At 36.7% G+C, this 26,704-nt stretch overlaps 1 protein-coding gene across 1 annotated transcript in view; it reads left to right on the top strand.

Annotated features, from left to right (window-relative positions):
- The window catches only part of PTPRD (protein tyrosine phosphatase, receptor type D), a 301,312-nt gene that overhangs the window by 149,591 nt on the left and 125,017 nt on the right, over nucleotides 1-26,704 (top strand). Inside the window, exons 4-10 of the mRNA XM_019470759.1 lie at nucleotides 11,490-11,678; nucleotides 12,900-12,908; nucleotides 13,639-13,656; nucleotides 15,345-15,455; nucleotides 16,838-16,849; nucleotides 18,865-19,134; nucleotides 19,845-20,426. Of these exons, the coding sequence (XP_019326304.1) occupies nucleotides 11,490-11,678; nucleotides 12,900-12,908; nucleotides 13,639-13,656; nucleotides 15,345-15,455; nucleotides 16,838-16,849; nucleotides 18,865-19,134; nucleotides 19,845-20,426 (1,191 nt within the window). The remainder of the gene's footprint in view (nucleotides 1-11,489; nucleotides 11,679-12,899; nucleotides 12,909-13,638; nucleotides 13,657-15,344; nucleotides 15,456-16,837; nucleotides 16,850-18,864; nucleotides 19,135-19,844; nucleotides 20,427-26,704) is intronic.

The raw sequence follows: 26,704 nt of genomic DNA, 5'->3' as shown, positions 1-26,704 counted from the left end.
GGCCAGCTTTCCCCAGTTTATGTACTGAGCATGACGTCACATGGTATGGAATGTCCCTTGGGCCAGTTTGGGTCAGCTGTCCTGGCTGTGCCCCCTCCCAGCTCCTTGTGCACCTCCAGCCTTCTCAGTCAGTAGAGCATGGGAAACTAAAAAGTCCTTGGCTAGTGTAAGCATTACCTAGCAACAACTAAAACATCAGTGTGTTATCAACTTTGTTCTCATCCCAAATCCAAAACACAGCACTGTACCAGCTACTAGGAAGGAAATTAACTCTATCCCTGCCGAAACCAGGACACCATGCTAGTACAGTATTCCACTGGAACTGAAACATCGCTGTATCTGTGTTAACAAATTATCATTTTCATTTGCAGAAATTTATTTTATAAAAAACAAAAAAAAAACCACAAAGCAAAACCAAAAAAACCCAACCCTCCCCTCCACTTTTTTCTAGAAAGTACGTCTTGCATTGTTAGGATCATCTTTGATGAGCTAGATGAAAGTTGGTGAGAAAATTTTCCTTTTAAGAAAAGGAAACTGTGAAAACAAAAAGTTTACCTATACTCTACATAAAATCAATTCAATATTTAGTAAGCAAGTGCTGACAAATATTGTTGACGACATTTTTTATTTATAATTTGGAGATATTCACTCAGACTGTAGACTGTAATAAATTTCATTTTATACTGCCCATCACAGATTCTGATTTCGTTTTATTTTTTAGAGGTAGCACTGAATTTCATAATTAGTTAAAATAACTATGATGGGCTTACAGGTGTGAACCTTGAGCTCAGCATTTAAAACAGTTTTAAAAAAACAGTTTTTAACAACCTATGCTCCTATGCCAAGCCAAGATCCTATTTCAAATTACTGACAATATAATTTGTGGTGCAGTTAGTTGAGTAAATTGCAGCAAGAGTTATAGCAAAGCTGAGTAAATCCGTTTTTGTTCTATGTTCAACACCTTATGAATGAATACCCACGCCATTCCTCATTTACAGTTCCATGAGAAATACTAGCAGCTGCTGCTAGATAAATGTGAAAGTGTCATGTCACATCTCTCTCCTTCAGTCTTCCAGAAAGCCTGCTTGAGTTTGCTCAGTTCAGTTCACAACAGTTCACAACAGCTCTTTCAAGGCCATATGATGATTACTGTGAAAAATGCTTTGGAAGAACGCAAGTGCTAGCTCTCAGCGGCTCGGAATGAGCGCTGCCTTGCATCACCAGGCCCTCTGTGCCTGCTTCGGAGGCAGGCCTCCACCGTGTTAGAAGGCATGACAGGATGTTGAGTATTTTCTTCCATGCAATAACTCAAGAGAACAGACGTTATCTATCATCTATGAAAACAGCGCTTCCTATTACAACGTGAAACATGTTAAATCCCAGACTAGTCCCATTTACTTCAGTTTAGGGCAGCAGCAAAATTTCAGGTAGAAGTCAAAGTCTAGGCTACAGCCAGTTCTAACATTGGTTGCTGGGGGCAAAATCATCCTTAGCAAAACTATGTTTGTGACGTCATGGACCTGTGAGTCTTTCTGACATGAAAACCTTGAAGTGTTGGCTGCCCTAGGGAAGCATTGGCTGCCTTAGGCTTTAGAAATAGTAACGTTTCTATGTTACTATGTGTATGTCTTCATGTTAAGTGTTAATATGAGCTTCTGCTGTGTAACTCCATACTCATTAAAGGGTATTTATCAGACAGCAGTAATTATTGAACTTGGGCACAGAACTATGAGAAAGCTGGGGTTTAAGCAATGTGTGTCCTCTGCTACAGAGAAAGCTCTTCTGTATTCTTTCAGAACATAGCTGTGTTTCCCCCAGAAGAAAATACCCTCTAACTTCCTTGTCTGGACACTTCCTCAAAGCTATTTCGACTTCAGTGGTGAAACTCATCCCAAGTAAAAAAGAAATTCATATCTACTCTCTTCTCCTATGCCTATCCTTCCCTGCTAACAGATCCCTAGGCGTCTTCTCAATATCTGTGAGAGAGAGGGAATGTTGCCGTAGGTGGGCACGAGAGGTGAGAGGGATACCTCCCTCATATTCAGGAAGATGAAGAGTGAGGTCTAGAGCACACCCATTCCCTCTATAGCCAAGCCACCAGGGAAGAACTTAACCATCCACTCGTAAAGGAAATACTTTCTTGCTTCTGTTAAAGATTCATACAGGTTCAAAGATGCTGTGTGTTTTAACATGTGCCAGCACTTTGGATTCTGTCTTTTGCTCATAAATATTAGGAGTACCTGATATAAGGCATTGCTTTGTTGTCTTATATCTTCCTTGTCTCATCCAGCATTTTCTTAATTGATCGACATGCTTTCATAGTGGTGGAAGACTTAAAAAAAAAGGCAAGCAAATCACAAAAATGGGAAGCTACTGTATCTATTACTTTTTTAGTCACCTATGGGTATTCATGTAAGTGTTAAGAATGTTTTAAGCATGCTCTTCAGACCAATGAAGATGAATGCTGCATTAGGTGTAGAAAAACTGTGCATATTTTGTACCAGTAACATTAGTGTAATGCTCAGTAATACTGAGTTTCAAGGGATGTCCTCTTCAACTGCATTTTTCCAGAGTTCATTGTCTGTTCTGACAACATATTACTTTTATTGTTTGTTATTCATCATCATATTCACTATTTATTGAAATACTGCAATAACATCCAAATTGCTACATCTGTATGGGTGCATTGTCATGCCAGGCACCATAAAAAGCAGTCGGAATGCATAGCCTCTACCTTGAATAGCTTACTGTTTAATTCACTGCACCAAAAGTGCTTTTAAACGTCCTGTCCCAAGCATCCTTTGTCAAAACTTGACGGATACAATTTCGTCACCCTTATTCCTTATTTCCTTCTTCTAAGGGACCAAACTGTAGGCCTTCTGCGGCACCTCTCTACCCACTTATCAAAGTGAAAATTCTCCCCTTTCTGCTTCTAAAATGCATGAGTTTGATGCTGAGCTAGAAATGAAAAAAAAAATAGTATTATTCTCCTTTGAAAACAAGACTTAAACAAAGTTGATGGTTTTGCCACTACAGTTCCTTTGTCAGATCCTTAGATTTTGCAGCTGTGGCCTTAATGCAGTCAGTATAGTTTATAGTTGTCGGTTTGGGCTGCAGAGTATGTAGGCTGCATTAAAAAGTATTCAGTAAGATTATGGCATTGAGGAAACAAGTCACTGAAAGCTGTGAACTTCAGTAACAGAAATGGCCGTGATCACAAGCTGAGTTCGTTTGACTGTCTTAGGCAGTATTATCATTCCTTTAGGTTTAGGCACAGGTTTAGACATACAGTGCAAATGGGGAGGAAGTAGGGAGAAGGGACTGTATGGTCTGATAATTCCTTTGCCAGGCTGCTGACTTTTTCTGTCTTGTCCTCTTTGGTGAAGCAAAAAAAAGATGCTTCTGCCCCCTTCTCAGTTCAAATTAGTATGTTACAACTTTGTTGTGATGATTTATTGGTTTATACTTAAGAATTAATGAGGTAAGTGTCATACATATTTACTAATACCAATATTTTAACATAGAATATTAATGAGTAGAAAGGAGGGGAAGAAAAAGAAAATAATGCCTTTATGTGTTCTGGACCAATCTGTATATTCAGACTACTATCATGAGAAGTGAGCGCTGGTGCACATATGAACCTACTGCTGATCTCATTATTTACTGCACCATAAAACTGTGTGTGATGTGAAAAATGAAAGCTTAAAGCAAAGACTGTCATCACTGCACTACTGTTACTCTTTCCCCTTTATTTTTCAAATTAAAGTAAGATGGATGTAAAAACACAAATATAAGTATGTTAAAAATATTGACTAGATAGAGCAATCATGCGTTTTCCTAATCTTCATTCTTGGCAAGCCCCAATTTAACCCTGATTTAGTGTAATCTAAATCCTAACCCTGTCTGGAAACTAAGCCTCAAATTAGAAATGGTAATCACGGAAATTCATATCGCTGCCCTTTGCTGTCCTTTTGTCTTTTATTCACCAGTGCAAAATACATAGTTTCGTTCTCGTGAACATTTGCATATGGAAATATGTGGGATGCCTTATCCTCTCTGCTTCAGAAGTTCAGTGTTTCTTTTCCTAAATGTATAGTACCCTGCACTTAAAACACCACTTCACATTCTCTGCCTTTGTTTCATTACCATAACTCTGGCTGATTCCTCTCCATATGTTAGAGAAGGGACATCTGGCAGGGGTTCTTGGATTCTCTACTCTTTTTTTTTTAGGACACGGCCTTTTGTATTTCCCTTTCCATTCCCAGTAAGCAGAACAGACATCCAAAAGTTCAGTCATAACCAAATTTGGGAGTATCATGTTCGGATTATATGCTGTGCTATAAGCTACGACAGTGCCTGAGTTCAAATGTGAGAATAAACCCTTATTTTGAGGCTTGTGTTTTCATATGAGTGATGACTCTCCAAATGTTAATTCTTGTCATTTGGAATTGTCATTGTTAAAGGAGAGTGAGAGGTACTTCATTGTTCGCATGAGTGAGACAGGTCACTTTGGAAAGAGCTTGCTATGCGCAGTCTTTAGTTTAGCAGATTTTGAGAACTGCCAAAAGGTGCAAATTCCTTTTTCCATTTTCATTTCCTTACAAAGATATCTAATTTCAAAGTCTCAATGCACTAGTTTGTTAAAACAGAGAACTTATTTAAGGCTAAATGCTAATAACAATGAATGTTAACTGACTTAATGCAATGTGAAATTGCTGCTTCAACATTCATACAAATGATAATTCAGTCTAAGTGGCTCTATGTTCTGTTATATAGACATTACTTTGCAATTTGTGGGGTAATTGCATACAGAGCTACTAAACAAATTTGTTTTCTTTTGCATCAAAAGTGCTTTGCACATCTCCAATATATGAAGAATATTTTTAAATGCATGCTTTTTAGTGGGACGGTATGGGCAGCTGTTCGCTTCTTGAATATTTACTAACTGTTAGTGAGTCTCTGATCATCTTATCAATGTCTAATTCCCTTTGCTTGTGTGATATAATTGCGTGAAATTTAAGAGAAATCCCAACAGATAGCTGGATCTATTCTTACACTGTAGCCATACCCTCCTTTACTGACTTACAGCACCACTAAGTAAAAGTACCCATCTGTATATAGCAGCTTTGAACAAAGGACTCTGGGAAAAGAATTTATTGTGTGTTCATAATTACTTTCAAAATTTACCTTGTAAAATATTTCAGTAGGAATAATGTTTATTAACTGGCACTTGTCTCATGCTTTATATATTTTAAATCCAAATTAGTCTTTTAAGTATAATTAGAAATGGCTTTGTTTTTATTTTTCAATTTATTTGTATGTATAGTTCTTCAGTAATAGTACAGAATACCAGCTTTGATGCAAAATGTTGATTTTACTTCCTCCCCTACTCTCTTTGATTTTACTGTTCTCAATCCTGCCTCAGTTCAGTTGCAGGAAGAATGATTTTGAATAATACGGTCATGATGTCAAAACAGTGCAAATTATATGCTGCTGCCATCTGGAATAGTGAAAATAAAAGCTTTATTTACACTGTTCTTTGAAATAATAAACTTTATTGTGGCAGTTTATCTTCAGTATCTATAGTGTATTCTGGGAATACTCCATGTGTGCCTTTTTATTCTGTGAGCTACAGAATGACTAAAATTTGCCTGTGGCAAAGCTATTAGTGAATCTTGAAATAGATTTTTTTTTTTCTTCCTGAATAGAATGGAGAACCACCCTCCGTCTCCACAACGAGAATAATTGGTTCACACAGGACAATATTTTTGAAGAGGCACAGTGAAACACTTTGAGTATGTATTTTAGTTAGGCAGATTATACAGATTTAACTACAGGTTAATATGGATATTCTGGAACATGGGTGTTTCAATGATGCAAATAGTTAACGTGGAAGGAAATACTTAACAGAAATATGACCCAGTTTTCATGTCAACTGTCCAGTCTTGGACCCTGGTGCTATTACCTTGCATTTATACTCCATAACCCACAGCCATAGTCATCACAGTTTGCTTTGGGTACTTCACATTTGCACTTCATATCCATATCATAGTAATATTATCATAATGTACTGTAACTGAGAAAATTATTCACCCTATTCTGTCTTCCTTCTTAAAACACAATGCTGATTGCCAAAGTGATTCAGCAAGGTAGCTATGAAGAATTTAAGACTTTAAGACCCAATCTGTTTCTAAAAGCTGCCACTCTTCTTGCTGCCAGCAGAACCTAGACATGATCTGTAAGTGGCTTTTTACAGGAAAAGTAGTGAAAATGTTGAGAAGGTGTGGCACAAACGCTGGATGAAGATCACTGTTTTTCTCTTTGTTTAGCTGTGTTGTACACTTGGGTATGTTTATCATGAAGAGTCAAATCCATTGTACTGGTTTTGGATGAAATCCTCTTCTTTCTTTGGATCCAGCTTTTGTATATATGTAGGCTTGACAGTATACCTTCAGACATAGCTTGGGAAGTTCCTGAAATCTTATGAAAGAATTGTCATTTAAAAAAGAGAGATTGCAAGAGCACACTTTTTCCTTTAAGATGAGAGAAAACAGTTAAAGGACAAGCAGAACGGAGTTTATGATATATAGTTGTGGCACAGCTATGTTCAGGGTTTTTTTCTGTAGATACTTTTAAAGGTAGGTATGGTTTCTTTTTGGTAGAGCATAATTTAACTAGTTGGTATTTTCAAGGTACGACTCCATCAAAATTACTGTTTACACATAAAAGCTGAGTTTGAGTCTCTAAATGCTGTTGCATTTGTGAGGGCAGGCTCACCTCTAAGACAGCTGCAGCAACATATGAAATTATGTGTTGGACAATGTCTGTAGGTATACTGAAATCTGAATGTAGAGGTTAATGTGCTTTTTCCATATGTGTTGCTTGGAAGTGAAGCAATTACCACTTTGACAAAAGTGGCAGCAGAGGTAGGAAGCTCAAGGACATTGTTTACAGATGAGCAATGTCAAACAGACTGAATACACAGAGAGACAGTTTAGAAATACTAAGAACAACCGTGATGGGAAACACAGCAAGGCCGTTTCATATCATTCTCTCTTAAGGGTTTAAGTGGTAACCAGTCTTTGTAATTGCCTCTCTACGTTGTTCAGATCATACATTCAGTGAAAAATAACTTTTGTAGAGCTCTTCCAGTGATTGGAAATGATACTAGCACAGTACTAAAGGCATTCTCTTAATGCCAGTAATGGAATGCAGCACTGTTAAGACAGCTAACAAATCCAAAGAATGTGCTCTATTTCTAAATCTCTTGTATCTGTCATCCTAAACAAAATATGTATTACATGTATGACTCACTAAGCACAAGGACAGAGAAATCTGCCCTTTAATGGCCTCTCAAAATGACAGTACCAAATGGCTTTGAGAAGGTCAAGTCTGATTTAAATTGTTGATGAATTGGAAGCTAATTCACTAGAACTGAATATTAATAGGGAACAGTGGTATATACTATGGTTTAGAGCCTAATAAGCATATTAATGAGCAGTAAAAAATATTTTTCTTTTCACCTCATGTAAAATTGTAGAGCTACCAATATATCAACATTTTCTAAGTTACTTTTCTCTTACTGTGGCTGAGAGGCAGTTGTTCACTGATTTGATGCTTAGCTCTCTTGCACAGTGTGTTTGATGATCTGTCAAACTTGGTATCATCAAAGTGTAAGGACAGTTTTGTACAAATCACTAATAAACTTAGAGAGAAAAAAAGCAATTAACATCTTAAAAACTAAATCCACTGTGATAAGCACTCCAATTAGAAATTTCATTATTTCCCCGGTCCATTTTATGTTGAATATTGGGTTTTATTGCCAAATACCTGAAAGCCAGATTGGAAACAAGCCACAACTGTCAAAAATATAACAGTTCTGGCTATTTGAATCTGTTACATTGTGATGTTTCTCATGAAAATTTCATGAAGAGCATTCATTCAAAGAGATTCTATGCATAAGGGGGATGGATGGAATTTAATTACCCTTATTAAAAGTAAGAAAGGAAAGCTCTTTACTACTCCATCCTGTTAGTATTCAAGATAGATTATCTTTGTTGTACACTTATGTATTTGCAAGACGGACTCCAGGATTTCCTGTATGAGCCAAGTAGGAAAGGAAAGGTCAGGTCATAAAAATCCTGTTCTGTGTCACAAGTCAAATCTTGTCAGTTACTCCCAAAGTAAAGACTTCGTGTTTATAAACAGACATGAAACATACCTTTCTTTGGGAAGAGCCTATAGCTAGTGAAGGATTTGACACTTAACCAATGACTGGTAGGAATACCAGCTCTGAAAAGTTATGCAAACTTACTTGGAGAATTGTGTTTACTGTACCAGAGTAGTATCTATTAAGTAGCAACTAAGTAGCTCATGGGCGACAGCAGAAACTGCAAAGATAAATAGGATGTACTTGCCTGCTATACGTTTTTCAGAAAAGTCTGAAGACTTCCCTGAAACTATTTGAAAATATGACATTTTTCATGAAAGAGAGTTGACATGGAGCAATTTATTCTAAGTTAATTTTAATCTATTGCATGTCAGTAACCACCAGTCAAGACATGTAATAAGATACGTGTTTTATAGTTAGTATTGATCCTCTTCCTTTTTTTTTTTTGCTTTTCCTTTTTGAACTGAAATAATACAAATTATTTTGCAATATTTTTGCCAGTTTAATGTCAATGAAGAGTAAGATGATGTAATTCAAATAGATTATTTTACCTATGCTAACTTGATTTCTGAGAAATTGCCTGATCCCACTGTGCTTCCAGTGTTACTTGCTAGTGTGTATCATCTTAAGAAGGCAAATTGCTCTCAATTTTGCTATTGATGGCACTAGGGTGAGGATTTTTGACCATATCTGAGTGTTTTAGTTGACACAGTTGTACCCATTCAAGATCATTATGAATGTCCTGTCACTTTAACTTTGATATCTGCATAGCTCCAATGTTTAGAGTTTCTCAGCACTTTGCAATCTTAAAACGCTTTCATGCTCACCACACTTCTCTGTAGGAGTAAAGCGCTGTCATACCCATCTTACAGATGGACAACTGAAGCACGGGGACATTAAATGTTAACACCAACAGCACATAGGTAATAATGATAGAAGTGAGAAATATAACCTGGGTCACCTAAGTCCCTGGCCAAATCCTATACTGCGTGATCACACTTCCTTATGTACTTGTCTCATGTAAAGACAGAGTTTTTTCCCAGTTTAAATTTTTCTTTTCACCTCATGTAAAATTGTAGAGCTACCAATATATCAACATTTTCTAAGTTACTTTTCTCTTACTGTGGCTGAGAGGCAGTTGTTCACTGATTTGATGCTTAGCTCTCTTGCACAGTGTGTTTGATGATCTGTCAAACTTGGTATCATCAAAGTGTAAGGACAGTTTTGTACAAATCACTAATAAACTTAGAGAGAAAAAAAGCAATTAACATCTTAAAAACTAAATCCACTGTGATAAGCACTCCAATTAGAAATTTCATTATTTCCCCGGTCCATTTTATGTTGAATATTGGGTTTTATTGCCAAATACCTGAAAGCCAGATTGGAAACAAGCCACAACTGTCAAAAATATAACAGTTCTGGCTATTTGAATCTGTTACATTGTGATGTTTCTCATGAAAATTTCATGAAGAGCATTCATTCAAAGAGATTCTATGCATAAGGGGGATGGATGGAATTTAATTACCCTTATTAAAAGTAAGAAAGGAAAGCTCTTTACTACTCCATCCTGTTAGTATTCAAGATAGATTATCTTTGTTGTACACTTATGTATTTGCAAGACGGACTCCAGGATTTCCTGTATGAGCCAAGTAGGAAAGGAAAGGTCAGGTCATAAAAATCCTGTTCTGTGTCACAAGTCAAATCTTGTCAGTTACTCCCAAAGTAAAGACTTCGTGTTTATAAACAGACATGAAACATACCTTTCTTTGGGAAGAGCCTATAGCTAGTGAAGGATTTGACACTTAACCAATGACTGGTAGGAATACCAGCTCTGAAAAGTTATGCAAACTTACTTGGAGAATTGTGTTTACTGTACCAGAGTAGTATCTATTAAGTAGCAACTAAGTAGCTCATGGGCGACAGCAGAAACTGCAAAGATAAATAGGATGTACTTGCCTGCTATACGTTTTTCAGAAAAGTCTGAAGACTTCCCTGAAACTATTTGAAAATATGACATTTTTCATGAAAGAGAGTTGACATGGAGCAATTTATTCTAAGTTAATTTTAATCTATTGCATGTCAGTAACCACCAGTCAAGACATGTAATAAGATACGTGTTTTATAGTTAGTATTGATCCTCTTCCTTTTTTTTTTTTGCTTTTCCTTTTTGAACTGAAATAATACAAATTATTTTGCAATATTTTTGCCAGTTTAATGTCAATGAAGAGTAAGATGATGTAATTCAAATAGATTATTTTACCTATGCTAACTTGATTTCTGAGAAATTGCCTGATCCCACTGTGCTTCCAGTGTTACTTGCTAGTGTGTATCATCTTAAGAAGGCAAATTGCTCTCAATTTTGCTATTGATGGCACTAGGGTGAGGATTTTTGACCATATCTGAGTGTTTTAGTTGACACAGTTGTACCCATTCAAGATCATTATGAATGTCCTGTCACTTTAACTTTGATATCTGCATAGCTCCAATGTTTAGAGTTTCTCAGCACTTTGCAATCTTAAAACGCTTTCATGCTCACCACACTTCTCTGTAGGAGTAAAGCGCTGTCATACCCATCTTACAGATGGACAACTGAAGCACGGGGACATTAAATGTTAACACCAACAGCACATAGGTAATAATGATAGAAGTGAGAAATATAACCTGGGTCACCTAAGTCCCTGGCCAAATCCTATACTGCGTGATCACACTTCCTTATGTACTTGTCTCATGTAAAGACAGAGTTTTTTCCCAGTTTAAATAAATACTTCCAGGGACGGTGACTCAACCACTTCCCTGGGCAGCCTGTTCCAATGTTTAACCACTCTTTCAGTAGAGAAATTTTTCCTCACGTCCAATCTAAACCTCCCCTGGCGCAACTTGAGGCCGTTTCCTCTCGTCCTATTGCAAGTTACTTGGGAGAAGAGACCGACACCCACCTCACTGTTGTTGATAGGCATGGTAATTCAATATTTCACATTAAAAAATAAGGACTCTCACAAGCAGAGCAACATCAGTGTTTTAAAGTACCATAGTGGGAGTCTAATGATTATGCACTACATACAGTATCTATGCCAATTTAATGCATTTTATGTGTAAGTATAAAGTTTGTAGCCACTTTTTATGAACTTTCTATTTTGTATCAGCATTTTGATCACTGTAAGTTACCAAAAGTACTGCCTGAGTATCTGGTTTTTGCATCAGTTCCTTTCATACAAACAATTAGGGGACTCTTGAATGTTAAGCAGGGTGGTGACTGGGGCTTTCATGAGTTACTATGTAACTAATGTGAAATCCTTCAAATCATGCATTTCTTTTGCAGAGGATCAAATTCCCCGAGGTTTCCCCACCATTGATATGGGCCCACAGCTGAAGGTGGTTGAACGAACACGTACAGCTACCATGCTATGTGCAGCCAGTGGCAATCCTGATCCCGAAATAACTTGGTTCAAAGATTTCTTACCTGTTGACACAAGCAACAACAATGGCCGCATCAAGCAGTTACGCTCAGGTAAGGTCTTGTTACTGTTTCCACTAACGCCCAGAGTTGTTCTCTCTCACCTTTTCTTTCTTTTCTCTTCCTTTTTTTTAAATTTTTTATTTATAGGTAATAATTTCTCTTCCTCCTCTCTTTTCTGTGTTACTGAGTGTGTTGTCCATGTCTGTGATGTTGTCATAGCCTTTTCTAGAGTCTGTCTCTATGTGTTTTGCAGCTTCTGTTTACTCCACATTGCTCACTGCTGTGACTGTACTTTTTGATAATTTTTTTCTTTACTGCTTTTTGCAGTACTTGATGGATCCATTTTCTCCTCTTTCTTTCTTCTTTCCTTTTTATTTTTTTTTAACAAATTTATTTCAACATTGGACTTCATTCAGAAATTGCAAGGAGTACCAATGGTTATATTCATCAAAACCAAAACCTGCATTAGACACTTCAATTAAAATTTAAAATGTGTTTTGTGCTGTCTTTTCCACATTTGACTCCACCAAAGATTAGCCAGTTTGGACACATCTTCTTTCCTCTCACAAATACATAAAACACAATACTTTTTCCCATGCACAATTATACCTTAAAAAGAAAATTTAAAAAAAAAAAAGGAAAAGAAATCCTTGGGTAATCTATGGAATAAAGTTTTTTTGCTGGCTGAGCATTTTTCCAACACATTTAGCCACAGTAGTGTGCGCCCACGCTAAAGCTTTATCAATCCTACATTTTCTGGAACTACAGAAGTCTGCTTTTGGTGTAGAATCCAGCTTTTGCTGCTCTCTCTCTCTCTTTGCCCCTTGCACCTCCCTAGCAGTCCTTTCACTCTCCTCCTGCCCTAGTTTATTCTTTTGCTCTCTTTAGATTTAAAAAAAACCAAACACTCTAAATTTAAAAAGTTTAAAGCTTATCCCTAAATAAGATAATTGGGATATAATGAGCTTTTTTCTTTGGCAATTGTAGTAGATATCGTTGTAGAATCTAAGTTGTTTAATCACGTGTCTTCCCAGAATTCTCAGCTTTTGACCTGTCCTGTGATGTTAAATCGTCTTGTTAACTGACTTTTTGCTTGTTGTCAGCAGAACTGTGTAAATTAACCTTCTGTTAATGTAAATTAAGAATTAATTTTTCACATGTGACATAGATGATTTAGTATATAAAGCTTTAACTGAAAACTTTGTACCAAATTATAAGGAATATAATAATATTTTTATGCTGTCTTTCTTCTCTCCGTATTTAAATCTCCAGAATCTATTGGTAAGTGCTTAGTTCTGAAGCGCACTTCACCCCCACTAATTTCCATATCCAGAATATTATGATTATTATGATTATGATTATTATTATATTATTACTATTATTATTCTTAAAATGCATGGCATGCATTTTACTAACAGTCAGTGTAGTCACCAGATCCCTGTAGTGGCGCACACGCACACCTCCACAGAAATGTTGTCTTATCAGTCATAGCAACACCTAAACGAAACAGTACACATGTATCACGTAGCTGTAGACCAGTAAATGCAATAATCCAGCCTAAACTACAGTGTTGTTTTGAGATAGCCTTCAGTGTATCCTCTTTTTATATCTATATAGATTTATTTATATATTTTTAAATAGAATTTCCAATATTTTCCTAAACTATGTCATAAGTACAGTATTGTAAAGTTTCCTTTAAGTATTTGAGGCATATTCGATATATATCTAACCCTATATAACCAAACACCTAAGAACTCAGATGCTACTCTGAGAATGGCAATGCAGCCAATTGTAGCCTTTGCCCGTTGTGGTACAATGCAACTTGCTTTTATAACCTGATAATACTATCTAATATATTCCTGTTTTAACAGTATAGTAATTCAAGTTTCTCTTAAGACCTTATTTAATTTTGTAAATCTAATTTGATTCTTCTTCCAAAGCCCTAGCCTCCTTCTTCTCGTACTAATGCTTCTTCTTTCTAATCTTATTTGCATTCATATTATCCACCCAGGTGGTACACCAATAAGAGGTAAGAGTGCTGAACTAACGTTCACAGAATGATCTTACTCATTCTTTCTGTCTTTTCATTCCTCTCATCTTTGTCCTGTTTTTTTTTTTTTTCCCCGGAAAAAAAAAAAAAAACCAAACAAACAAACCACAGAAATGTCCATCATCTGATTTTTTTTTTACTTTGTCCTGTTTGGTTATGACCAGTGACTCTCATATTGTGACCTTTCTTTCTGCACACTCCCTTTGCTTTTCCCTTTTTTGTTTGTTCATTGAAAAAAAAAAAAAAAAGAAATGATAATTTGATTTGTGATATGCTTCAAAGAAAGCATATCCAGGTCTTCTGGCCATAGCCCAGTCACAGCGTACCATTTGTCCCTCTTTTTTCTTTTTCTTCTTCTTCTCCTTCTTTTTCTTCTTCTTCTTTTTCTTCTTTTTTTTCTTTTTTTTTTTTCCTTCCTCTTTTTTTTGTCCAACTGGAGCAAAAAAAGATCATTTTTTTTCTTCCTTAGCTGTTCTTGTCCTGGACCAAAGCCAAGATGGTCTGGAGAACAGTAGCAGACATGCAGAAGACAACATGGACTATCTTCTTTTTGTCTTATCTTTCATAAAAGGTTTTTATTTTTGTTCTTCTTCAATCCTTTTTTTTCTTTTAACTTCGTAAAGTTGAAAATGATGTGTCCCCCCCTAAAAAATTACAGAAATGTTTTTTTTTCCCTTTATTGTTTTTTTTTTTGTTTTCTTTTTCTTGGAGTTCTCTCACCTCTGGATTTTTGGATCTTCTAATCTACAGGCTTTGGAAATGAAAGGTTAATGACTTACTATTCTTGGTGGTATGTGGTATTGTTGGTTTTTGATACTCTGGCAAAACTGTTTACTTCTTTTGTAATTCTTGTTTTGTATTTTTCTTGGGTTTTGTGACACCACACTGCTAATCCCACTTGTGGATTTTGATGGGTGTCTTGGGGGGGGCCCTCCTATGGTCCTCAGCAGTGGTTGGTTGGTTCTTCCTTGTTGGCATAGACCATGCTTTTTAACTTTTTTGTCTTCTAATTCAACTGCTCTTTGTTTTTCAGCAAACGTACTTTAAGATTGTAAGTTGCGGAAAACTGTCTTTCTTTTCTTACCAATCTGCATGTCTTAAGGGAGTTTTGTTTCTTTAAAAGAATATTTTGATAATTATAAATGACTAATGCAGTTTCTTTTTTTTTCACTTCAAGCAGCCTTTTTGTTCTTGCTGCACATTTTTGGCTTTCTTCAGCAGAAGATTTCTTGAAGCCTGTCCTGCCTTTTTTATGAGTACCACCTTTTGTGCTACTTTTGTTACTAGATTGAAACAATGAAATAAAAATTAAAAAAATATAATGACCCAACTACTTAATCTCTTTTGTTTTATTCAAAAGCCATTCTTCCTTGAAGCAGTCTCACCCATCTTCATTTTAATGGTTTAGGAAAGAGTATTGTTTAGAGAGGGGGTTTTTTTGCCAAATGCAAATTGTTTTCCTGTGCTAGCACTGATGATGTGAAAAAAATAATCTCTTTGTTTTTTTCATTGCATCATTTTTTGTCTGTGCACCTTAGCAAGAAAATGAACCGACGTTGAGTGGACCTTCGCATACAAGCTTTTCATATTGTTAAGCGGTGTATTGTTATGGATATAAAAAGCCTTCTCTGACCGTCTCTTTGGCAATGTATTTTATATTCATACAGGTGCCCTCCAAATTGAACTGAGTGAAGAATCTGACCAAGGCAAATATGAGTGTGTTGCAACCAACAGTGCGGGTACACGCTATTCTGCCCCTGCCAATCTATATGTCAGAGGTAGGAATGACATGACCCTGGCATCCACACTTCATTCCGGTTCAGGGCTAAGATACTCTCAGGATCTATACAGTTACCACTGTAATAATCAAAATGCCATGGTAAATGTGTCAGTCGTAAAGTTCATTTAAAAGTGTAGAGGAAAGGCTTGGGGTTTGTTTTGTTCTTTTAAAGCACTCTTGAGTCCAGTCTATCCTGTGGGTTAAGGTTTGTAAGTATATTTATATTTTTACATCTTGACTTCTATTTTTCCTGCATTAAGTTAAATTGTGCTTTGCATTTATTTTCTTTTACTAGTTTTGTTTTGTTTTGCTTTTCTCTTCAAACTCCTGAGGTGACTGCTCGGTGTGCTACTAATCAGCTGAGTGTAACCCCAAGGCATTGAGGTGTATGCCTACCGGACCTCTGCTGCGTAACTGCAAAGGAAAAGCTTCTAGCGTTATAATAATATGTATGCAGAGCGCAACTGTATTTTCTTATTTTCTATTTCTTCTTTATATATATGTATGTATATATATATATATTTATATATCTTTAGTGTAAGACTTGTGAGTGAAGTGTAGTCCTTGCAATGATAGTGGTCAATTGGCTATATTTTTTTGAAGAAATTACCTGTCTATATGACAGGTATGATTAATAAGGAAACCATTATATTCCTCTGTACAGTAGTAGAAATGGTTAATTTTTTTTAACATACGAAAATATTCCTTTGGTTCAACTAGAAAGAAGTGCTTTGTTTCTGGCAGTATTTGCAACGGCTGATTGATGTAGCTTTCTGTACACCAAAGCCTATAACATACATACATACATATGTATATATATGTGTGTGTGTATGTGTCTACAGTATAAGGGGATGGGTGGGGGAAATAGGACTGAAAACATAAACAGCTGTAAACTTTACTGTAGGGTGGATGACCTTACCAAAAATACCTAGCTTGATTTTGAAATTTTTTTTAGAGCTGATTTTTCAGTCGACCTGATATGTTTTCGTATGGTGTGACTCTTTTGGCTAATTAAAAAAAAAAAACCAAACAGAAAGGGAAACATTTCATAGTTATGACATCCATAGAAAGTTATTTGATCTTTTTTTTCTTTCTCTTCTCCTCCAACATACTGACTTTCCTGTACTGCATGAGGCATGTATACCTTTTTATCCAAAGGAAAATTTCAAAATTATGCTAGCTATTGTTTCTAACACCGTTGTAGCTGTGGAAAATGCTAACTTTTCAAGATGAGGTAGGAAGGTTTAATTAGAGCAAGTAGAGATGTTCAAGTAGCAGTTGAAAGCCTTGATATGGCCTTTTTACTCTCTCTGTGTTTCCCTTGTTTTTCTCCTTTCCTCATTTCATTGTGTTCTGCATCAAACCCCCTACATCCCTCAGAGCTGCGAGAAGGTTGGTGTGTTTTTTACTTTTTACCCACCTTACAAAACTATTAATTAAACCAATAACAAAGAATACAAATGAAATGAATGTAGCTGCATTGTGGCATTTTTTAAGTTAATGTTATGTTTAAGCAGAGAATGCCCTGGTCATGGCTTTTGATGAGTGCTGGTACCTAACTGTTGTGCATGATAAGAGAGAATGAACCTGGATGCATGGCAATCTTTTTAGCTTTAACACTAATGTCTAGTAAACTTGGTCAGTGTTCCTGCTTTTTCTTCCCTTTTAATTTCTTGTTTATACTGATGCCTGCTTTTCAAGGAATGGTTTCAGCAGTTGCTTTTCTAAACAGCCTGCGCATGAAGACTAAACTCTCCTTTGTCTATAAGGATTGTGTTCAATACAAGAAGTTCCTCATTGCCTGATGCTTGCTTTGTGTGGCCTCTGTGAAATGGCCGCTTACAGATGTTTTGCTCTCTGCTTGTTCCCCTTCTGCCTGTCATTCACTCATGAGGCCATAGCAGTAAGCCCCTTCTGAATCCATAGATCACAGAAATTTAATCAAACCCAGTGGAAAGGTTTCAGACTAATACAGTTTTCTTTTTTTTTTTTTTAAACTCACTCATAGTCTTTGATTTTACTTTTTATTTTTGCTGAATTAAAACTGTCTTAATGATTAGCCTCTATTAAACCCAAATAAATACAGTTTCAAGTACACTGTCCAATGAAAAGCCTAAATACAAACCTACCTCTCTCAGCTACCTCTCTCTCTTCCCCCTCCCCCACACATGTGCACACCACTGAGAATATTTGAAGCAGGAACACTGATCTGTTATTGCCTGGTAATTTTCTCGGTGTTGTGTTTGCTTAAATATTAACTACTGTTAGTGCAGTGTCCTGCTATGTGTTTAAGGTTGCCACCCCTTGCTATCAATACAGAAATGTCTAATATTATCGATCCTTATAGCTTATTTTGCTTTCCCTTAACTGTGAGCATAGTGGAATCCTGAATGTTAAATGTTCTGCTCTTTTCCCAGTGGCCCTTCCTAACAGTTGCTTTTTAACCACCTAAACTTAATCTAACTTCCTTCTCCCTCAAACTCTATGCTCCTCTTAAACTCCTGTATCTGTCAGCCTATCCTATCCCCATCTCTTTCAAGTTTTCTTTCCTCACCCAATATGTTTTCTTTTTGAGTTCTTTTTCTTTCTGCAGTTTTTACTCAGACATTTCCCTAAGCATGATTCTTTATTGATTCTGTCATATGCTTGCCTGCATGACCAAATCCAGTACTTTGTACTGGCTTTGCCTAGTTTCTTTCTGTGACTATATATATGTATATATTTATATATATGTATATGCGTATATACATGTGTATATATATATATTTGTACCTGTGTGTAATTTTTTTTTTATCTATGTTTGTTTCAGTGTTAGTGTGAGGTCTTGAGGCTGCATCTACTTTGAGTCTGAAAGCAAGTGAAATTGCACTTTCAATGTACTGTAGGCAATGTGTTCCATGACTGTGATGTGACAATGTGGCCTAGCACATTTATTCACATCAACTGGAAGCACACAGCATTGAAGTTGGTTTTGGTAATCAACTCAAGCATGCTGTTGACCTTGGAGTTTTCTTCTGTGCACATATATATATGTATGGGCATATAAAATGCATATATATTTGTGCGCGCGTGTGTGTGTGCGCGCGCGCACGTGTGCGTGTGTATATCTTTTGCATGGTGTTTGTGTATTGTTAGTATGTAGTCAGTTAACTGTGGGGCCCTAATAGGTCTGAATCAGCCTTTGTATGAATGTGCCTAATAATATCCTCAAGTAAATATAGAATAATTCACATTGTGTGCAGACAATATTCTTGTTTAGTCTCGTATTTCTTTTAAACCTATTTTTTGGCAGATCGGAATAATATGTTAAAACTTTAAATTGTGTCTGTACACTGCATGTAGTCCGTATGCAAGACTCAGTTTCTTTTTTTGTATATGTTATTACCTTTTTCTGTGTTTTGTTCCAGTTCGACGGGTCCCACCGAGGTTCTCTATCCCCCCGACCAATCATGAGATCATGCCTGGTGGGAGTGTAAATATCACGTGTGTTGCGGTGGGGTCACCAATGCCATATGTGAAATGGATGCTAGGAGCAGAAGATTTGACACCTGAGGATGATATGCCAATAGGGAGGAACGTCCTTGAGCTTAATGATGTCAGGCAGTCTGCAAACTATACTTGTGTTGCTATGTCTACCCTTGGTGTTATAGAAGCAATAGCGCAGATAACTGTCAAAGGTATATCCCAAGCACATATATTTGGACATAGTTCCATCTTTTCTTTCATTCATTGCCATAGTCTGGGCAAATATATTGCACTGAAAGAGACTAAATGTCTCTTACCCTCTTAAATCAAGAGGGTAAATATTCCAGCCAACCACTGGCATAAGACAAAATACAGATTCAGATAGCAATAATACTAATAAATAGGTTAATCATAATGTTCATTATTCTCCTGTGTCTAGCTCCCAGCCTTCATTTCAAGTAAATAAAGGATCTTGTAATCTTGCATATACTTGTCAAGAGCAGGAGCCTTTAAGAACCAGTCATTTGATTTTTAGAATTGCTGGGTGTCCAAGTATCGTGTTCACTGAGTAGCTGGAAACTAGAGGTTCCAAAAATATCTGAAAATTGAACAGTAATGGTGCACTGTCTGTCTATAAGATTCCTCTTCTGCATAAGTTTACGGGATCTATTACAAAAGTCAGTATCATTAATTTATATCAAATAAACCTTACCTACAAAATGTGAAGATTTTCTGATAGGTTTATGGAGTAAATCATAATTGCCAAAAGCTTGCTCTGAACAAATCACACCTTCTTTCCATTCCAATCTTCCTGTTTTGTTTTTGTTGTTGTTGTTCTGTTTTGTTTTTTAAGCTGCTTATTGTAGTAATTAATGTCTACTGTTACATAGCGCTAACTGTATTTTTTGGCATTTATCTTTAGCCTTACCCAAACCTCCTGGAACACCTGTGGTGACAGAAAGCACAGCGACAAGCATAACATTGACTTGGGATTCTGGAAACCCTGAGCCGGTTTCTTACTACATAATCCAACACAAACCCAAAAACTCGGAGGAGCCATATAAAGAAATTGATGGGGTGGCCACAACACGCTATAGCGTGGCTGGCCTAAGCCCATATTCAGAGTATGAATTTCGGGTAGTTGCTGTAAATAACATTGGGCGAGGACCACCCAGTGAGCCTGTGTCAACAAGGACTTCAGAGCAAGCACCTTCAAGTGCACCACGCAATGTGCAGGCCCGTATGTTGAGCTCTACCACCATTTTGGTACAGTGGGAAGAACCTGAGGAACCTAATGGACAAATACAAGGTTACAGAGTTTATTACACCATGGACCCCACTCAACATGTCAACAGTTGGATGAAGCACAATGTGGCTGACAGCCACATTACCACTATTGGGAATCTGATACCCCAGAAAACATACTCTGTGAAGGTTCTTGCTTTTACTTCTGTTGGGGATGGACCACTTTCTAGTGACATTCAAGTCATCACTCAAACAGGAGGTAAGCTAGCAATGAACAGAATTTGTGCAAAAAAATTAAATACATGCAGAAATTTTGCAGAGAGAGAATTTGAGTTTAAAATGTTGAAAAAAAATTCCTCTCGAGGATATCCAGTTTATTCAGTCAGTTTTTGCAGATAACCTTTTCTCAATTCCACAGTGCAAGTTATCATTGAAGAGTGGAAATTACCCACTCGCACTTTCACTTCTTTTTTCATCAATCTCAGGAAGTTTAACTCAAGTTTAGCTGAAGTCTCAGGGAGACCTTCATCCTGGAGGTGGCCAAATGTTATGGCTTCTATTTGGCAGTTGTCTGTGCACCAAAAGTGTTTGTCAAGTAGTTCTTCACAGCTTTCTTTGAGGAGTTACCTGTGTTGGTGGGTTTTGTTTATGTAGCGTGTGGTTCCCTTATGCTACATCAGTCTAGTGAATCTTGCTTTTGGAAATTCAAAATGTATGTGTACTGTATGTGTATTCACATAGTTGGTACGGTTCTGAAAACACATAAAACATGAAAGCATTAAAAAAACAACAAACCTTTGTGTAGGTTCAAGCAAGCAGTTCTGTACACTTCAGATTTATAAATCAAACCCAACCTGCCCCTACAAAGTGCATACCACAAGGTCACGGTTTTCTTGTTTTATGTTTGCAGTTAGGTTGTTTTGTTTCTGTACAGGAGTTTTAGGTCCATGAATTAGTTTTATTAGCAAACGACAAGCAAGCATAGTGAAAAACATTACAGAGAATTTTTATGAAATCAAAAGCAAGAAACTCTGGTGGAGCTACACTGCAGAAAGTGTTTTATTGTAGCAATAAGAAATAAAAGCTCCCTTTGTGTAGCGGTTTAGAGAAAGCTGTATGAAGTATTACTGTAGGTCAGTGATTGCCTAGAAATATTATATATTACAACTTGAATTTTTTAGTACAGGAAAGTTTCCTGTTGAAGAATTCAGCATCCCTCAAATTCTTAAAAAACATATCTCTAAAGTGTAACTGAAGGCAGTTACATTTCATCTACTTTTTACTTCCGCGTTTTATCAATATGCATTTAATAATGAACAGAAATTGAGGTATTGTCCTGGAACCTTTCTACGTGTTGTGTTACACAAAGGCCTAGGTGTTACCTTTTGCAGTATCTCAGCTGAGAAGTTACTAAATTAACTTTTTTAGACCTTCTATTGGTACATTAAAATGTGTCTTTGTGCACATGCAAATGTAAATATGTACACCATAGTTTAATTTTGGCAATTGTAACCTTTTTCAGGGACTAGTTTATATATTGACATCTGACTTCTTTTTGAACCCATGTACAAAAAGCTTTTAAAGAAGAAGGTTCAGTGAGTTCCTCATCTGTGTTTTCACTTACAACCGTAAACCTTTTAGATTGGCAAGAGTTTGTCAGTGGCTTCCCCAGAGAAGGATGAAGCAGTCGAAATAATGAGCACTGAGGCTCAGCTGGACAGGCCCAAGTTACATTACTTGCTGAGGTCACTTCAAAAAAGCTCTGTTTATTAAAAACTTTATTGAACTTGCCATTAAACGTTCCCGTCTGTTTCGGATTACTGTTACAATCTGAAGAAATTATGACAATGTTAACAGTGCAGGAGGGATTCTCAATACATGTTTTCAGCTTCATAACAGAGTTGACTTGACGTTGTTTATTTGTGACTATGTTAAAAATCAAAGGAAAACCAAAAATGTGGCATACAGGAGGCATTTTTAAGCACTGATACTTGTGCTTGAAATATGAATATTTTAAGTCATAAAAGACAAAAATAGCTAAGACAGTCTAGTGCAGTTCTCCAGTTCAGGGTATGTTTAAAAACTAAGATTCTTCCATCTTACTATCCAGCAGTTTCTCTTCAATGAACACTGCAGAATAAAATGCTCTCCTTGCCCTTCTCTTCCAGATTTGCTGTAATCTAAATCTGAATGTGATGGTTTTGGTTTAAGTCTCTGTCAAGCTGAAACTCATCCAAATAAATATAGTGAATTATAAAGTGCCATTTCAAAACAGTGGAAATTGATTTAAAGGAAACATATGTAAAAGAGTAAAAATAGGAATGGTAGATTAGTAAAAAAAAACAAAATATGTTTTGATTGGGGTTTTTTTTTCCTTTTTTGAAACAATCAAGCCTGTCATTGTAAGTATGTAGCTTAACCCTTATGCTTACTTTGGGGCTATTAGAGTATATATACAACAAAATCTGATTGACAGCTGTGACTTACAGACTCTGTTAGCTTGGTTTCCTTCAAAGCTTTCTCCCTTATGTGTATTCTGATCTTTGGAGAGATATTATAAAAAATGAATAATTTGTTTTAAAAAAGCCTGTTTATGAGAATCTTTACTTTTTTAGTACAGCAGAATTGTTCTTTTGAAATAGCTGTATGAGTGGCTTCTCACTTTGCAGGTCAGCCGAAACTCTGCTGATAGTGAAAATTAGGTTTCTAATTAAATTATTAGCTAGGAACATGTAGTTTAAGGGGAAGAGAAGGAAGCATTTTTCAGACAACCAAACATAAAAAAAAAAAATTGAAGTTTTATGTTCAGTTTTTTGTTTCAGTATTCTGCTTAAGCATTTTAAGGAAAAGCCATGTCCTATTGCCCAGTTGTTTTCAGTAGTGTTTTCTTTACTGTAAAAAGACACCATTTTAAGAAATGAAGTAATCAGAAAACAGATAAGCCTTTTGAATAAGGAAAGATCAATTCCAAAAGCTACACCTAAGAAAGTCCTTATTCTGCATTTTGGGTCAAAGGATTTGATTCTGCTGAGGATGGAGTCAGGACCAGTATATTATTTAGGTGACTTAGTAACACCAAATTTTAGAATAAAGAAGTAACAGTATAAGCTTTAGTGTGATACTTCTTGTCCTTTTTCTTTACTTCACTAGAAAACAAAAGCTCTGTTGGTTTGTCTCCATTTAGTTACCCAGGACATACTTGTTACGTATCTTCTCATATTTCCTTTCTTTGCTTAAACTCTTCAGAAGTACACATACTCTCTGAGCAACACACTTTAACCCGTGTATACCAGGAAAATTCTTGAACTTCAAACTGAATGTCTGGGTTTGGGGTTGAGTTTGGTTTGGTTTGGTTTGGTTTAGTTTTTAATCTGCAAAGAGACTATTAGCTACTGAAGGAATTCAGAGAATCCTGTTTTTATTCTGAGCTTAGGTAGGAAGAGGGGAGAGTGAGAGATACGCAAGGTCTATTGGGTAGTGGATTATTGGAGAAAGAGAGAGAGAAAATACTCTTGGAAATGGATGTGTACCAGTAAACATATGCTTCTTTAAACAAGAACTTACAATATAAAATTTATTGTTAATTTTAAACCAAGGACTGGCAGTGGTTTGAAGACTAAGGATTATTACTGTTACAAAAGGCTAATCTTTTGAACATATGGAAAAGGACAGTAATGAGAAGGTCAAGTATCTGACTTGCAGGGCACATAAACAGAGCCTTAGCTTAAGGGAAATGAGTTAATGGTTCTGGAGTTCTTATTGTAAAAGAAGATTAGAGATTCAGAGGAAGGGAGTCTGTAGCAAGGGAATACAGTTCTGTGTTGTAGCAAGCTAGCTACTTTGCCAGACATTTCAAATTTTTTCATGAACACATGAACAGGGAAACCCATGTCTCTGAAACTCCACAGTACTAGTCTCCTAGTGAAGCATTTCATGGAAATGGACTTCCGCAAGGGAAGGGTTGAGAGCATGCAGCTGAAAACTCAACCGTGATTGAAGGAAGCAGGTGGAAGGAGAATAATTTGGAGCTGAGGTGGGGTGCAGGATGCCTTTTAAATGACAAAATTCCCTTTAAGGAACGTTTCTGTTCAGGTAGGAAAGAATACTTTGAATAACCCCTCTGCTTTCAAAGCATAGTTAACTTCTGTCAAGTGCCCCAGTCTCTATGTTTACTTCATTTAAATGCTAACATGATGAGACCAATATTGAGGATCTTACCCTCACAGAGTGATTTTTCTAGCTTTTAATCTCCCTTTCTTTCTTCTAGTTAGAACACAGACAGGGTATGGATATGGGATTTTTTTTTTTTTTTAATCTGATTTTTTTCTAGTCCAGAATTCTGATTTTTGCAAATATGTGGATAAGCGCTGGAAATGTGCACATACTACTTTTGTCACTGAACCTAAGTATTGCAGAATGCAGCTTGAAATAATTTTAAGACAACTCTACTGCTACACTGTAGATATAGAGTGTAGACAGAATTACTCTGAAGAATAATTCATCTCTTCACTGTGTTTTCTAGTCATTCAGACAAGACTATACAGACTCTGTCTTTAAGACTGACCAACATGTTTATTTTATTCTGTGGGGTCCCTCAATGCCAGTTACACATACTATTTTAGGAAAGTGATTTATGGATTTCTGGTTATTTTTCAGAAAATGTGCTATGCTTTTTGGACATTTAAAAAGTATTGTAGTTAATTATTTTGAATACTGTGGTTCTGTGTTTGATACTGCAGAACTGCAAGCCTCAGCTGTCTTCAGACTCATTTGAAGAGGTTTTTTCTGTTGTAGCAGAAAGACAGAGAGAGAGCAGGATGCGCATATAGTTAGTACACTACCCGTTTTATTTTGTAATTATGTTCTTTGAGAATTAGGTATTTCAAAAAGTACAAGTACTGTTTTACAAAACAAAAACTCTGGAGCACATTAACTCTTAAACTGTAAGAGCTTCTCTGTAGAGTTTCATGCTTCTTCCAGAGCAAGCAGAAACATGAACTCTTGGTCCCTTTCTGTTCCCAACTGGTTGTAAATTCTCTTGATCGATCTATTGTCCTTTGCAAAACTGATTCCTAATTGAATTGATTGAGTTTTGTTCTATGTATGGATTTCACCCTAGCAATGTCATGGGCCCCTTTCTAGCCTGGAGACTGTCTTGTCTTTCCAGCATCACTTGCAAACCCAGCACAGCCCTGGAGTATATTTCTGGTTACCTCAGCCAGCTGAGGAGCTGTGTGCCCTTCTGATTTGAGATCCCATTTTATGATTCTGTTTTGTCACTCAATTCAGGAATGGACATAGAACCATACACACAGGACAAGGTCCAGCAATCTGTGTTTGTTTCTGGTTATCCAGCAATAAACATGGAGGACTAGGCAAACAAAGGCGTAGAACTTGGTATGAAGTTTTGAAAAGAGTAATTCTGGACTTTGTTCTTTCTTTTGTCACTGCTTTGTAGTGTTTAATTGTGTGTACTACCTAAGTTGTGGCATGTTTACAAGCAAGAAATAAGAAGAGTTATACTCGGTGCATGGGGAAGTTCTGGGTTTTAATGTACGTGTGTAGAGCACATTGACCTCAAAGCAGAAAAGACAGAAAAGACAATACTGGGACAATGCTCATGCAGAAAGATCCCATTCAGTCAGCTGACCATGTACAGCACTAATATCGAAAGTTAGATTTGATCTGTGTAATTAAAACACTTCAGCAAGACTGTAAAGTCCACTTACAGAGATTTTTCCAGTTTCCCTAGGTTTTTCCATCTCTGAAGGAGACCAGTACCTTCTGTCAGTTCCTCCAGCTTGGCTTAGTTCCCATGTGCCACTGAAGGTTTTTTTGAACAGATGTTGTGTGTTCTAGGCATAAATCCTAAATAGTTTAAAAGTTATTGTTCCACTTTCTTATCTGATCCTTTTTCTTTGGCTTAAGCCTTGGGTTCCCTGCCAGAGTTATCAGCAATACAGTTTCTTTAGTTTCTGTTATTTTGGTTTTGTTTTCTTTCTTCTCCATCTTCTCTATCTGTTTGGAGCGATGCAGATTTCCCTGTCACCTCTTTCTTCTGTCAGTGTTTTCAGCTTCAGGGTTGCCTAACTGCGGTTGAAAAATGTGAGGGGAGACTAGATTTTGCAGCAAGATATTATTTTGACAAACAGCATTTGGGAAAGTCCAATTAACCATCAACTTGTCTTATAAAATGATAGAGAATTGCAGACCTAAATCCATAAAGGGTTTTTTTTGAAAGGAATACTTGGAGGATGAGGGTCTTAAAACGTGCAGAGAGACAGGAAATACCCTTCGTTCGCCATCTGCTGCCATATTTATCATAGCGGATGGTACCAGCCTTTATATGGGTCACTTGACTGGTCATTTACTGTTACTGCCTGACTGTGTTCTACAGTTCATGTATCCATACGTTAAGCACAGATAATAGCATCATAGGGCGACTGAGGCTGGCAGGGTGATCTTCTGGGGAGGTCTCCAGCCCCAGCCCCTGCCCACAGCAAGCTCAGTTGTGGGGTCAGACCAGGCTGCTCAGGG

This window comes from Aptenodytes forsteri, unplaced genomic scaffold (assembly GCF_000699145.1).
Source record: "Aptenodytes forsteri isolate BGI_AS27 unplaced genomic scaffold, ASM69914v1 Scaffold46, whole genome shotgun sequence".
In the NCBI taxonomy this organism is placed as follows: domain Eukaryota; kingdom Metazoa; phylum Chordata; class Aves; order Sphenisciformes; family Spheniscidae; genus Aptenodytes; species Aptenodytes forsteri.
The sequence above is the reverse complement of the archived record's forward strand: the minus strand, read 5'-3'. Positions and strand labels throughout refer to the sequence as shown.